Genomic DNA, 13,010 nt, shown 5'->3' on the forward strand with positions numbered 1-13,010 from the left:
CAGGGATAAAATACATAATTTTCCTTAAAACTGCCTTGCCGAGATTCATAATGAAAATACACACACACACACACAATTACATATGTGTATACACACACGCGCACGTACATACACACCTCTCCATATGTATGGGTTGTCCCCCTATACAGAAATCACTCGAGCTATACCAAGGAAGATAAGCCTCTATGTCTTCAATTTTACTACACAATTACTAAGATATATAAAAGAATGTCTCTTAATAGCAATTAAAAACCCTCACTGCCTGTCCCTTCTTTATGACATTGTCCTAAGAGACTGTCAGCTTATTCTGAGTTGGCAATTCTGTGCTTTGAAGATTTAAAAAGCTACGATGTTACCTGTGCAACAAGACCATTAAAAAGTATGCTCACCAATCAACTATAGCTGATAAGATCAGGCATATGCTAGCAAACTCAATAGTTTTAAATCTTGTTTTAGTAGATGAATGAATACTGCTTTCTTGCTCTAAAAATGACAAGACATATCTTCAGGGGGAAAAAAAAGTGGTTCTTGTAACAATTGAGACAGTACTAAATAACACTGATCATTCCCAAGAAGTTGAGAAAACAATACACTTTCACTATACTAAAATGGAATCATGATTTGAAAACCAGAACTTGAAAAGAAAGTCTCCCAAAAAAAGTTAAGACAAATAGTGCCTAAACATAAATAGACATGAAAGGTGTCACTCTTAAATGTTACTCAATATTGGAAGAGGCTACAGTGAACTATCAAGATGTTATCATGGTATCTACCATGTGAAAAAATAGCACATACATAAGAGGTGACTGCCTGGTTAGTGGTATGGCAACCATGGAAGAGAAATCAAGCCAAATGGTCTGGAAAACAGTAAAAGTCACTGGCTTTAGCCACAATCCTTGCTCAGTTCAACAGAACTCTATCACCTTTTCCAGGACTACCATAAATCTGGCCCCACAATTAAAAACCATTACAGACACATGCAGTCATGTCTATTTCCATCTCCAGTAAATTCTACCTCTGCAATAGGAAATCTAAAAAATTAGCACCTCTGGCCCAATAGACTTTGTCTCAATTTTTGAAAACCTGGTAGAAGTCCAATGAATAAGAAAAATAACAGGGCTTCAACAAATTAACAAAAAAGCACTATTTACTGTTTACAGATACCTATCACTGACCTAGGGACTCTCACAAGCACCATGTGTTTTAAATGTATTAACTAAAATACATGAAGAAACAGCATCAGTTAGCTCCAAATAATGCAAAATTTGTTTACAGTGCATAGCATTTTATACCTATAAAGACAGCAAAAAAAATTTTAATAGACTATCCCATTAGCAGTTGTCAAGAAAGACAATTTATTTCTATTCAACATCATTTCACTTTACCTCCTGTTCCTATAAAGAACTCTCCCACCCATTTCTTTTGTCTTGGGTTGAACATATAGTCCAGGCTGGCTAGTCAGTCTCCTCTGGCAACAGAACTGGTTCAGAGCTGAGCAAAATCCAGGCAAAGCTAACCAGTCCCCTCTATGACTAAGATATAGACACCGAAGAAGAAAAGTTCTTTTTCTGCTAGAATGACAAAGCTGGATGACCAGCTCAAACTAGAGGTGGGCATCTTTTCCATATGTATACAGAAATTAGAAGTAAACTAAAATACATGGAGGCAAGTGATAAAGAAAAACTCATAACATCTGAGTCAGTCTCATCTAACCATGCCTGAACTCAAGATCTACAGGTCCCAACAACGTCATTTTGTTCAATGTTGTTTCATCATAACATTGATTTTAAAAAAAGAAAAAACAAAAAAAGAACTGATTCCGAGCCAGGGCCAATACTGTGTGAAGTTTGCACATCTCCCCATGTCCTCATGTGTTTTCTCTGTGTACTCTGGCTTTCTCCCACACCCCAAAGATGTGCACATGAGGTGAATTAGTGCATCAACATTGTCCCGGTCTAGATGAGAGGCGGTGTGAGTGGCTTTGCAATAGAAGGGCATCCTGTCCAGGGTGGGTCCCACCTCACACTCTGAGCTGCAGGGAGAGGCTTCAGCCACCCACAACCCTGAACTGAAATAAGCAGTTTGGAAAATAATTATTTTACTTGTTTTTATTAATCTTTCTTAAATATTTGTAGAGCTCGCATTTATTTCAATGTTTAATATTAGAAGTGTTTTAGGTCTTTACTTAGAAGTCTGATGGTACTTTTGTGACCAGAAATATGCCATAGGAACCTAATTCTTGTTTATATCAATTAGCCTACGGTAAAACTGATTTCATTATACGTTGTTTCATTTAAAATTGCAGTTTCTAAGAACCTATCAATGAGATCAAGTAAGGACTTACAATACTCCTGAAATTCCCAATGATAAAGGCCCATAAACTCCCTTTTTGCATAAACAAGTTTTTGGTAAACAAACTGAACTTCTGTAACTTATAACTGCTAATATGTGAATATTAAACAAACTAAGATATAATAACCCTACTAGAGAAGAATTTACTAATATATTTTAAAAGCCCTAAAACCTATGTTCCTGATGAAACTTTCTGAATGGTAATTATGTAGGTAGATATATATGTAAAACTTCAAACTGTACACTGATTTGTGCACTCCGTTGTAAATGAATTTAATTTGTAAAAAGATTTGTCCCCCTACAGTCCTACCCCTGGAAATGTACCATAAGGATATAATTTTTTTAAAAGAAAAGCATAAATAATTTATATCAAAAGCATAAAAACAACTTTTAAGTCTAATAATAGAGAAATGATGCGATAGAAAGTGTACAGTTTTAAAGATTATAAATTTCAAGGTTACATTAGTTTTAAAAAGTCTGAAATTAGTGAATGTTTTAAAAGGAAATAATACTTAAAACTAGGGTAAAATGCATATGTAGCCATGGTTCAAAAAACGAATTAATGTAAATCTAAGAAAACATGTAAAGAACTTACAGAGGATGGGGCAAAAGTAGGTTTACAATTGTTCATATGAAAAACAATACAATAATTGATAAATAATACTATAAGAATAGCCCTGGCTGGTTTGGCTCAGTGGATTGAGCGTCGGCCTGCGAGCTAAGTGTCGCTGGTTCGATCTTCCAGTCAGGGCACATCAGAGAAGGAAAACTCTGATTCCAAAAAACCTCCGCTGCCTTGCGGCATACCTCTTCAGGGGAAAGGCTAAGGGAGTAAACCCCGACAGAAAATCCGGAGCTGGAGTCCCTAAGGCGGTTTGACGTTGTAGTCAACACCGGCAACTCCTGCGGCGCACCTGAAGCCAAGCTGTATTGACTCTGTCTTTCCCTTGGACCCTTCAGCTGTGAAGAGAGGGGGGGTCTGCTGCATGGGCAACAGCAGACCCTCCATATCACCCTGCCCAGGCTCTGTAGCTTCAGCTTCACTGGAGAGGACACTCCAGCGTCATCGCAAGATGTCGATTCAACACGGGAGGAGACAGATACCGTGTCACTCCCGAGTCGGACTGCACAGCCATTCTCGGCGGTGCAGATACTCTTAAGAAGCTACACCATCGTCTCTCGAGACGGACGGCTGCCGACGACGACGACGACGACTATAAGAATAAAATGTTTTACATACTCAGAACTGTAAATTTACTTTTTCCCCCACCCTGTATGTTAAACACCAAAAAAAGAAATAAAGAAGATCTAAACAGATGAAAACATATTTTGTTCATGGATTGGAAAACACAATATAGTGAAAATGTCAATTCTTCCCAAATTCATTACAAGTTCAATGCAATTCCTATCAAAATCCTCGTTTTTTATAGATATACACAAGATTATCTAAAATTCATATGGAAAAGCAAAAAGAATAAAGTAGGTATAATCACTCCATCCAATTCTAACACTCATATAACTAAAGCAATAAAGATTGTGTGGTATTAACGGGGAAAAATACATAGATCAATGAAACAAGAGAACCCAGAAATAATCCCACACAGGTACAGCTGACTGATTTTTAACAAGGGTGTTAAGCAGTTCAATGGAGACAGTCTTTTCAACAAATGGTAATGAAATAACTGGGTGCCAACTGAGGGAGGGGGAAAAAAAATAATTTGACCTAAACCTCACAAAAATTAACTCAAAATGAGTCACAGATTTAAATGTAAAATGTAAAACTATAAAACTTAAAACTGAAGAAAATCTTCAAAAGCTATGGCTTGGTGAAGAATTCTAAGTCATGACACCAAAAGCATAATCCATAAATGGGGGCAGGAGGTCATCAATAAATTGAAGTTCATCAAAATTTAGAACCTGTATTATGTAAGAGACCTGTTTAAGAGGATCAAAAGACAAACCGCACCCACACCATGGAGTACCCAGGGACTACTACCTAGCAATAGAAAATTACAATCTACTGATATACACACTAATTTGCAAGGCTCTCAAGGGCTTCATGTTTATTAGTGGAAGGAAAAAAAGTCAATGTCTCAAAAGGCCACAGACTGTATAATTCCATTTATACAATACTCTTGAAAATGACAGAATTAGAGATGGAGACATTAGTTGCTAAGGGTCAGGGATGACAGGGAAATGTAAGTAGTATGGGTTTGATTATGAAGGGGTAGCATGAGGGGGAGCTTTGTGGTAATGGAATAGTTCTATATCTTGATTGCAGTGGTGATTACCATTACATAAATCTATACATGTGATAAAACCAGAGAATTATATCCACATCAGAGAAGGAAAACTCTGATTCCAAAAAACCTCCGCTGCCTTGCGGCATACCTCTTCAGGGGAAAGGCTAAGGGAGTAAACCCCGACAGAAAATCCGGAGCCGGAGTCCCTAAGGCGGTTTGACGTTGTAGTCAACACCGGCAACTCCTGCGGCGCACCTGAAGCCAAGCTGTATTGACTCGTCTTTCCCTTGGACCCTTCAGCTGCGAAGAGAGGGGGGGTCTGCTGCATGGGCAACAGCAGACCCTCCATATCACCCTGCCCAGGCTCTGTAGCTTCAACTTCACTGGAGAGGACACTCCAGCGTCATCGCAAGATGTCGATTCAACACGGGAGGAGACAGATACCGTGTCACTCCCGAGTCGGACTGCACAACCATTCTCGGCGGTGCAGATAGACTCTTAAGAAGCTACACCATCGTCTCTCAAGACGGACGGCTGCCGATATCCACATATTGTGCCAAAGTCAATTTCCCGATGTTGACACTCTAACACTGTAATATAGTTCCATAATATGTAACCACTGGGGGAAACTGTGTAAAGGGTACACCGAACCACTCTACTATCATTGCAACTTCCGGTGAATCAAAATAAAAAGTCAAGAAAAATGAAATAAATAACCTGTTAGATGACTTATAGGTGTAAATAAACACTGAAGCAAGTATTATAATAGAATTTTTTTTTTTACCTTGACTGAAAACTGGCACAGCAGAATCTTAATGACTGTTAGCTGAGAATATGCTAATTTTAGACAGTTTTAGACAGTAATTTTAGAAGTTTTTTAGTAGCACACACTGCCTCAATACATTCCCTAAATTTAAATCATAGGAAAATATATTATTACAATTTTTCCACTCAGGTTCCCTTATTATTTTTTATTTAATCTTTATTGTATTTTTTCCCCAAGGTTCCTTAGATTTATCTATAAGGAAGATCAGCCCTGGCTGGTGTAGCTCAGTGGATTGATTGAGTGCTGGCTTGCCAAATGAAAGGTCCTGAAAGGTCGTCAGTTCGATTCTCAGTCAGGGCACATGCCTGGGTTGTGGGCCAGGTCCCTAGTTGTGAGAGTGCGAGAGGCAACCAATCGATGTATCTCTCTCCAACAGTGATGTTTCTCTTCCTCTCTTTCTCCCTCCCTTCCCCTCTCTCTAAAAATAAATAAAATCTTTTAAAAAAAAAGGAAGATCAGTTGCTCCAGCCAAGCTGGCAGTTACTGTGCCTGATAATTGACCAATCTCTCTTTCCTTAACAGCTCCATCTCACCCCCCACCTTACCCCCATCTCTCCTGACTGGTCCTGACACCAGACTCTCAACCCCTGCCCCCCTTTTTAAAGATTTTACTCATTTCTTTCTTTTTTTTTTTTTTTTTTTAGAGAGAGGGGAAGGGAGGTTGAAAGGGAGAGAAATATCAACTGGTTGCCTCTCGCATGCCATGTGTCCTGACTGGGAATCAAACCAGCAACCTTTTGACTTGCAAGATGGTGCCCAACTCACTGTGCCACAGCAGTCAGGGCCCAGCAGAACTTATTAAAACAGGAAGAAAAGACATATTTCAGTTTAAGAAAAAAAAAAAAAAACCTTTAAAACTAAAGACAAAGCAACCCTAATTGGGTAGCTTAGTTGGTTAGAGCATCATATTGATATGCCAAGGTTGTGGGTTCAATCCCTGGGATCAGGGCACATACAAGAATCAACCAATGAATGCATAAATAAGTGGGACAACAAACTGATGTCTCTGTTTCTTTCTTTCTCCCTCTCTCTCTCCGCCCCCCCTCTAAAATCAATAAATAAAAAGTTAAAAATAAGTAAACACAAAGCAATGTTAGAAAAAGCTGCTTCCAGAGGTAGCGAGTTCTGCGTCACTAGGTATGTTCAAGTATATGGTGATCTGAACCTGTGAGACCTAGTACAACCACAGACTTCTGACTGTATCATTTCCCTGGTAGTCCTCCCTTCTTCACGTGGCATTCCAAACAACCCTCTAAATCTAGCTCCAACCTCTTTTTCCAGCAGCCTAGTTAAGTCTGGGCCCTCACCATTGTCTCATGCACATCTTGTATCTGCTGTTTTTCTTACTTGGATGAGTTTTCCCTTCCCTTCTTCCACCTTTCAAGATCCAATGAACTTCAGGAAGTTTTCCCAACCCCATGCTTACACTCCCATCCCATTCCATTTCCTCCATCCCACTCACGCTATTAGTTTACTTTTCATATCCATGCATCCTGATTATAAACTCTAAGACATAACAGAAAAAATCACCCCCTGTCTGCTAGAAGACAGTCTCTGACACAAGCTTTTTCCCAGGAAATCCATTGTTATCCAGTACACCAATCATCAACGTGGCTCCTTTACTGAGCAGAGCATCATTAGAAGCAGCGCAGGAATACATCAAGGCGTACTTCAGCTTCTTTGGGCCTTCTCCTCCTTTACCCACCCAAAATGCCTGTGAGCTACTCTAGGCAAGAAGTTACTGATGTAGCAGCAAGTCTCTGATCTTGCCTTTGAGATGCAACTGTGGATTGGAACTAATGGATTAAAAAACCCTGTTTTAAAAGAAGCTACTCCTTATCACTCCACTTCGAATTTACCATTGCTGGTCCTCTTTTTTCAATGTCTCTCCTTTTTCAAACAAGTTTCATTTAGTCCTTCCCAACCCTGTCCCTTGGATGTCTCCTGCTCAGCTGAGGGCCCTCATTTTCTCGTCAGAGCCCTATTTGAGGATTCATAAAATGCCCTTACTCTTTTCTACGTATTGTTAAAAATATATGAGAAGTAACTATTAATGGGTATGAGATTTCTTCTTGGATTGATGAAAATGTTCTGAAATTAGGTAATGGTGATAGCTGCAAAACTCTGAATACACTAAAAATCACTGAATTATACACTTTAAAATGGTGAATTTTGTTATGTTAATGATATCTTTTTTTGTTGTTGTTGTTGAGGAAAGATTTGCCACCCTTACCCCTGTATTTACATTTAGCACTAGGAAGTAAAACATTTAATTTTTGAGACAGAGCCTCTTCTCAGACACTTCTTTGAGAACATAGTCAATTATCTTCCTAAAATATTCAAGTGCCTATCGTGGACCAGAAACCATAATAGGTGCCACAGAGAATTGTCATCAGGCCAAGACAGAACCTGCCCTACTGGAGACTAAAGAGTGGAAGACAACAAATTATTTAACTACCACTGTGATAAGAGCTAGGAATAAAAAGCATAAAGTATAAAAAATTCAGGGTGGGAGGTAGGAGGGCAGGGCCTCCAAAAGAGAAACAACTATAAATCTAAGAGGCACATGTATTCCTCAATCCATATAAGGTAGTTACAACAACTTGTTTGGGCTGACTGGCAGTACAACAAAACCCCTAGATCACAGGGATTTGGATGCCATGTAATTGACAACTGGCTCCCAACCACCATAGCAGGCACACTTGGTTATTTCAATAGCTTTGAGATAAAGTGACCCTGCCTTTATATGTGTGAATCTTTTACCCACTGATGATGCTTATGATATGGTTTTAGTGCACTCACAAACTTTTATTATTCATGTAATCAGGAGCAAATACAAAAAGAAAATTAAACTATGCTGAAAAACTATATACATTCAATTCTGATTGCACAGAAAGCACATTGCTTATACAAACTCAAAGATAAAGGTCTAATTTTTGGCTCAAGAGTTATAAATATTTTTTTAATACAGTAAGCTCATACCCCTTTGCCCTGGCCTGGTGGCTAAGTTGGTTGGAGCATCACCAAAAGGTCACGGGTTTGATTGCCAGTCAGGGCACATTCCCAGGTCATGTGTTGGATCCCCAGTCGGGATCCCCAGGCACCCAATTGATATTTCTCTCTCACATCAATGTTTCTCTCTCTCTCCTCCCACCCCTCTTGTTACAGAAAGTGGGGGGGTGGGGGGGGTCCAAAAACCCCCAGAGCTCGCAGGCTGGGGGATGGGGAAACGAAAGCAGCTTTCAGGATGCCTTCACATGCCTGAGGCTAGGGGCTAGTGTCTTTGTTAGGCAAATGGATTTAATGCATCCAAGGCCCAGGAAGATGGGAGGGGTCTTGGACCAGGGGATGGTATGGAAAAAGCACACAGAGCTTGTGTGAGGTTCTGTGAATGGTCAGAACTGGGGACCATGCTGAATGCATCACAGGACGCAGTCAGGGATTTAAAAATAAGCGGCAGACATTTTAATGGGACTGACTACGCGGTTTTGAGAAGTTCTCCATGCGGATTACAAAGGAGGGTACACCATGTGGTTTTAAGAGGGTACACCATGCTGCTTTAAGAAGGAAAAACTCCATGCAGCTTAGAAGGAGGCTGGGAATTCACGCGGTTCTGGATTAAAAGCTGGCAGGCACCACAACACAGAAAGGCCTCCCCAATCAGAACTGAATGACTGGCAGCTACCAGTAAAGCTGAATTGTGTCTAGGAAGTAGGGAAACGGTATCTCTAACTTTTCTAAAACTAGCCTGGTTTGGAAGGGGGAGGCAGAAATATGTGTTTGTGGGTGTTTTAAGGAAAATAAGACCTAACGGCAGAAATCTGCAAAAAATCTAAATCTATATAACTATTAAATAAACAATTCTTTTTCTTTTCACTAAACTCTGGTATTGAGAGTCATAATTCTGGAGGCGGGCAATCGGGCCCCTAACAAAACAGCCCGTGGGTTCTGCTTCATTTGGAGCAGCCCAGGGGTTCTGTAACACCCTCTCTCTAAAAATCAATAAACATATCCTCAGGCAAGGATTTTTTTTAATAAAGCAATAGGCTCATATCTTTAACAGTCTGGCAAAACCCTAGGTCAGTGGTCAACTAACTATAGCCTGGGGGTTAAATATGGCCCATCATGTTTTTATAAACAACTTTTATTGGAACACACCATACGCATTTGTTTATGTATCTTCATAGCTGCTTTCCCAATACATCTGCAGAACTGAATAGAATCAACAGAGACCTTATAGCCAGAAGGTCTAAAATATTTCCCACCTGGCCCTTCACTCACACACACACACACACACACACACACGCACAAATAAATAAAAATAAAATAAAATAAAACTGTCAGCTTGTCCTATAGACAAAAGTAGTCCACACTGATTGCAAACAAAGAAATCTTCCTATAGACCCTTCAGCAATTAAGCGTTCCAGTGGAAAAGCAACAGACTTGAAGTACAAAGAATTCCAATTACCTCATTAGTCAATCTGCTATGAAGCTCTAGATAAATCACCATTACTATGTGTTTTATACACCAATAAAATTCAGAGCATTTAGGTCAGTTTTACCTAAGTGGTCAGGGCCACTGATGCCAGACCTGGGAAAGGTGTATTAATTATCTTTTGCAACCTAACAGATTACCCTAAAAGCTGGTAACTTAAAATAAAATTTATTGTCTCCCTGTTTTCTGGTCAGAAATTCAGGGTTGGTTGGAGCTCCCATCCTCTGAAACTCAACTGGAGCTGGAGGATCTGCTTTCTAAGTATCTTACTCACATGCTCAGCAAACAGTTCCTCTCCATTGGAGCTCCTGAGTATCCTCATAAATAGCAGCCAGCTTCCCCTACACTGAATAATCCATAAGAAAGAGCCAGATGAATACTATACACTTTTTATGACTTTGCTTTGAAAGTAGATAGTATCACTCCCACCACATTCAATCCTTGACAAAGAAGAGACTCTCTTAAGACCAACACACATTTAAAAGGCTCAAAGTTGGGCTTCACTTTTTAAGGGAAGGGTATCAAAGAATCTGTAGATATATTAACACCACTATAGGGTTTCAAATAATAAGTAAACGCCTTCAACAACAGAACCAACAAGGTTTGGTTGATTAAAGAATCTGTGCTTAACCATTTTCATAATATGTATTCTTTGTTCTATTTATGATAGGAAAGGCATTTCAACACCATTAGTTAAGAGTTTCCAAAGAAATAAGCCAAAAGAAAAAGGCAAGGCACTTCAGCTCTTTATATCTGATGCAGTAATGACAATGAGAGGCAGTTACATTTGTTTTCGTTTTTTCCCCCCTCAAGGGAAAGGCAAGTTATGAAGAATAGATCATGATCATAACTAACTGCAAAGTTGGGCTGGGACAGACAAGTACTTATGATTCAGAGTCACATAAAAGATTTTCTCAGATATAAAAAACAACAACAACAACAAGAAAACAAATTTAGAAACATTCAAAATTGGGGGTAGGGGAGTATGTATCTGTGAGTGCTACAGATTTGCATGAAAGAAAATTCTAAAACAAGGAACACTTACAGAGTAAAAAAGTTACCTGCAACAATTAAATGTATTTTGAAAACAAATGTCTTAGTCACTAGACTCAATGAACATGGCCAAATTCATCTGTTAATATTGTAAAGTTTCATGACAGGAGGCAAAAAGGCCTGGGGAGTACAAGTTTCACACAGAGGACAATGAAGTGACAGCCATCCTAATTTTTTCAACAAGAAGCTCAAAAATTGTCTTTGAACTTCAGCCTGAAAACTGAGAAAAATATTTACCATTCAAGGTTTTTAATTCACAAATTCAGAACTAAAGATGGCATCTCCCATTTAACACACTGCCCCTTTAGAGGTACTGTCACAAGGATGAATTTGACATAAGATTCCAGTGGACTATGTATGCACATTGCTGTCAGCCATCAGAGATCCACTAATATTCTCCCAAAGGCCAGTAAAATACCTACACAGAGAAGGGGCTCAGTTCACCTCAGCTGATATCCAATGACTCTACAGAAAGCTATATCTTTGTTGAAGTTCTCCTGCTGGATCACAAGTTTAACAAACTTACAGGTGACAAAAAGTTAATTTTTCACATTTAAAGTCCTCTTTATCATCACACTTATAGCATCAGAGTGATGACAGTTCCTTTAATAATAACTACCGATAGGTAACCTATAATTTCACCTTCCATTAATTCTGAGTTTTCCCAAAACATGATTCTTTTAAGCCCAGATTCAATTTATTTCAAACTCAAACCAGTGCAAATACATATGACTGATTTAACATACCAGTCTGACAGAATGAGGCAATTTCTATGTTATTTTCAGAATTGCTGAACATTTTCCCATTTTGTCATCCCTATATCTTTGGCATGAACTAAAAAAGGAATTACACAGGATGAAAGGAAAACTTTTGCACCACTTACTTTCTATCAAATTGTTTTACAACATTTCTAAGACTGAACTTTTTTACTTAGAACATCCAAGAGAAGTGAATTCAGATTCTCAAAAAAAAAAAAGGTCTTTATTACTCTCTGTCCTGATTAAAATTTAAGCCAGTACAACTTAATATATCTCCAATAACTGAATATTATTAGTTATTGAGCAACTGGCAAGCATAAGAATGAGAATATTGACCTCAAATAGTCACCTTCAAGGATTCATTTTCTAGAAAGGTCTGCCTCTCTATATATAAAAAGCAGTATTAACCTACCTTGTTTTCGAACATCTTCTACAGCAGCCACAAGCTCCTCCTTGAGAAACTGACTCTCCTTTGCAATTTTATCCCCCTTCTCCAAGAAATTCTCAGTTGCTTGTTCAACAGATGCAGCCAAAACATGGGCCTTCTTAGAACGACCTCTCTTCTTATTAGAGGGGCCCTTACTATTAGTGTTTACCAGAGTCGTAACCTAAAAGTTCCATTTAAAAAAAATTAAACTGCAGTCAATTAAAATGAAAATAACAGAAAGACTAACATCTTTAAAAACAGCAAGAACCATTCATAACAAAAATGAAACATTACATTGATTCTATCAAGCTTTAACAAATAACATACAACTCCTTCCATATTTAAAATATATAGCAATGATACTCTATTTAGTTTCCAAAATAATTTAGTTCTCAACATGTAAGATAAGAAATATAAAAAATATCTTAATTCCTCAAACATGATCATTAGGGTTTTAGTTTAATTTTATAAATTACAAATTAAATTAGAAAAAAGTTAAGATATCTCCACTTGTTTCTATGTCATCAAGAAGTTCCTGGGGGTACAGGGAGGTACAAGAGGGTATGGGGGGGGAGACATGGTGATGGATTGAAGGAGACCTGACTTTGGATGTTGAACACAATGCAATATACAGATGATGTATTATAGAATTGTACACCTAAAACCAACATAATTTTATTAACCTATGTCACCCCCAATAAATTCAATTTTTAAAAATTCTTTCAGAAAGAAGTCAAATTTTCCCCATTTCAGGCTATGCAAAATGTTTTAGGATAACTTACTTCTGAAATCTTTTCACAGTTTATTCACACAAATCTCAGCAATTAATTAGTGAAGGCCCTTAAGAAAGAAACAA

General features: G+C 38.4%; 1 protein-coding gene across 1 annotated transcript in view; it reads right to left on the reverse strand.

The window, feature by feature from the left end:
• Positions 1-13,010, reverse strand: part of CTNNA1 (catenin alpha 1) — a 180,563-nt gene that overhangs the window by 134,818 nt on the left and 32,735 nt on the right. The window contains exon 3 of the mRNA XM_090288239.1: positions 12,140-12,335. Coding sequence (XP_090144365.1) covers positions 12,140-12,335 — 196 coding nt within the window. The remainder of the gene's footprint in view (positions 1-12,139; positions 12,336-13,010) is intronic.

This window comes from Furipterus horrens, unplaced genomic scaffold (assembly GCF_987537825.1).
Source record: "Furipterus horrens unplaced genomic scaffold, mFurHor1.1.pri manual_scaffold_10, whole genome shotgun sequence".
Taxonomy (NCBI): Eukaryota; Metazoa; Chordata; class Mammalia; order Chiroptera; family Furipteridae; genus Furipterus; species Furipterus horrens.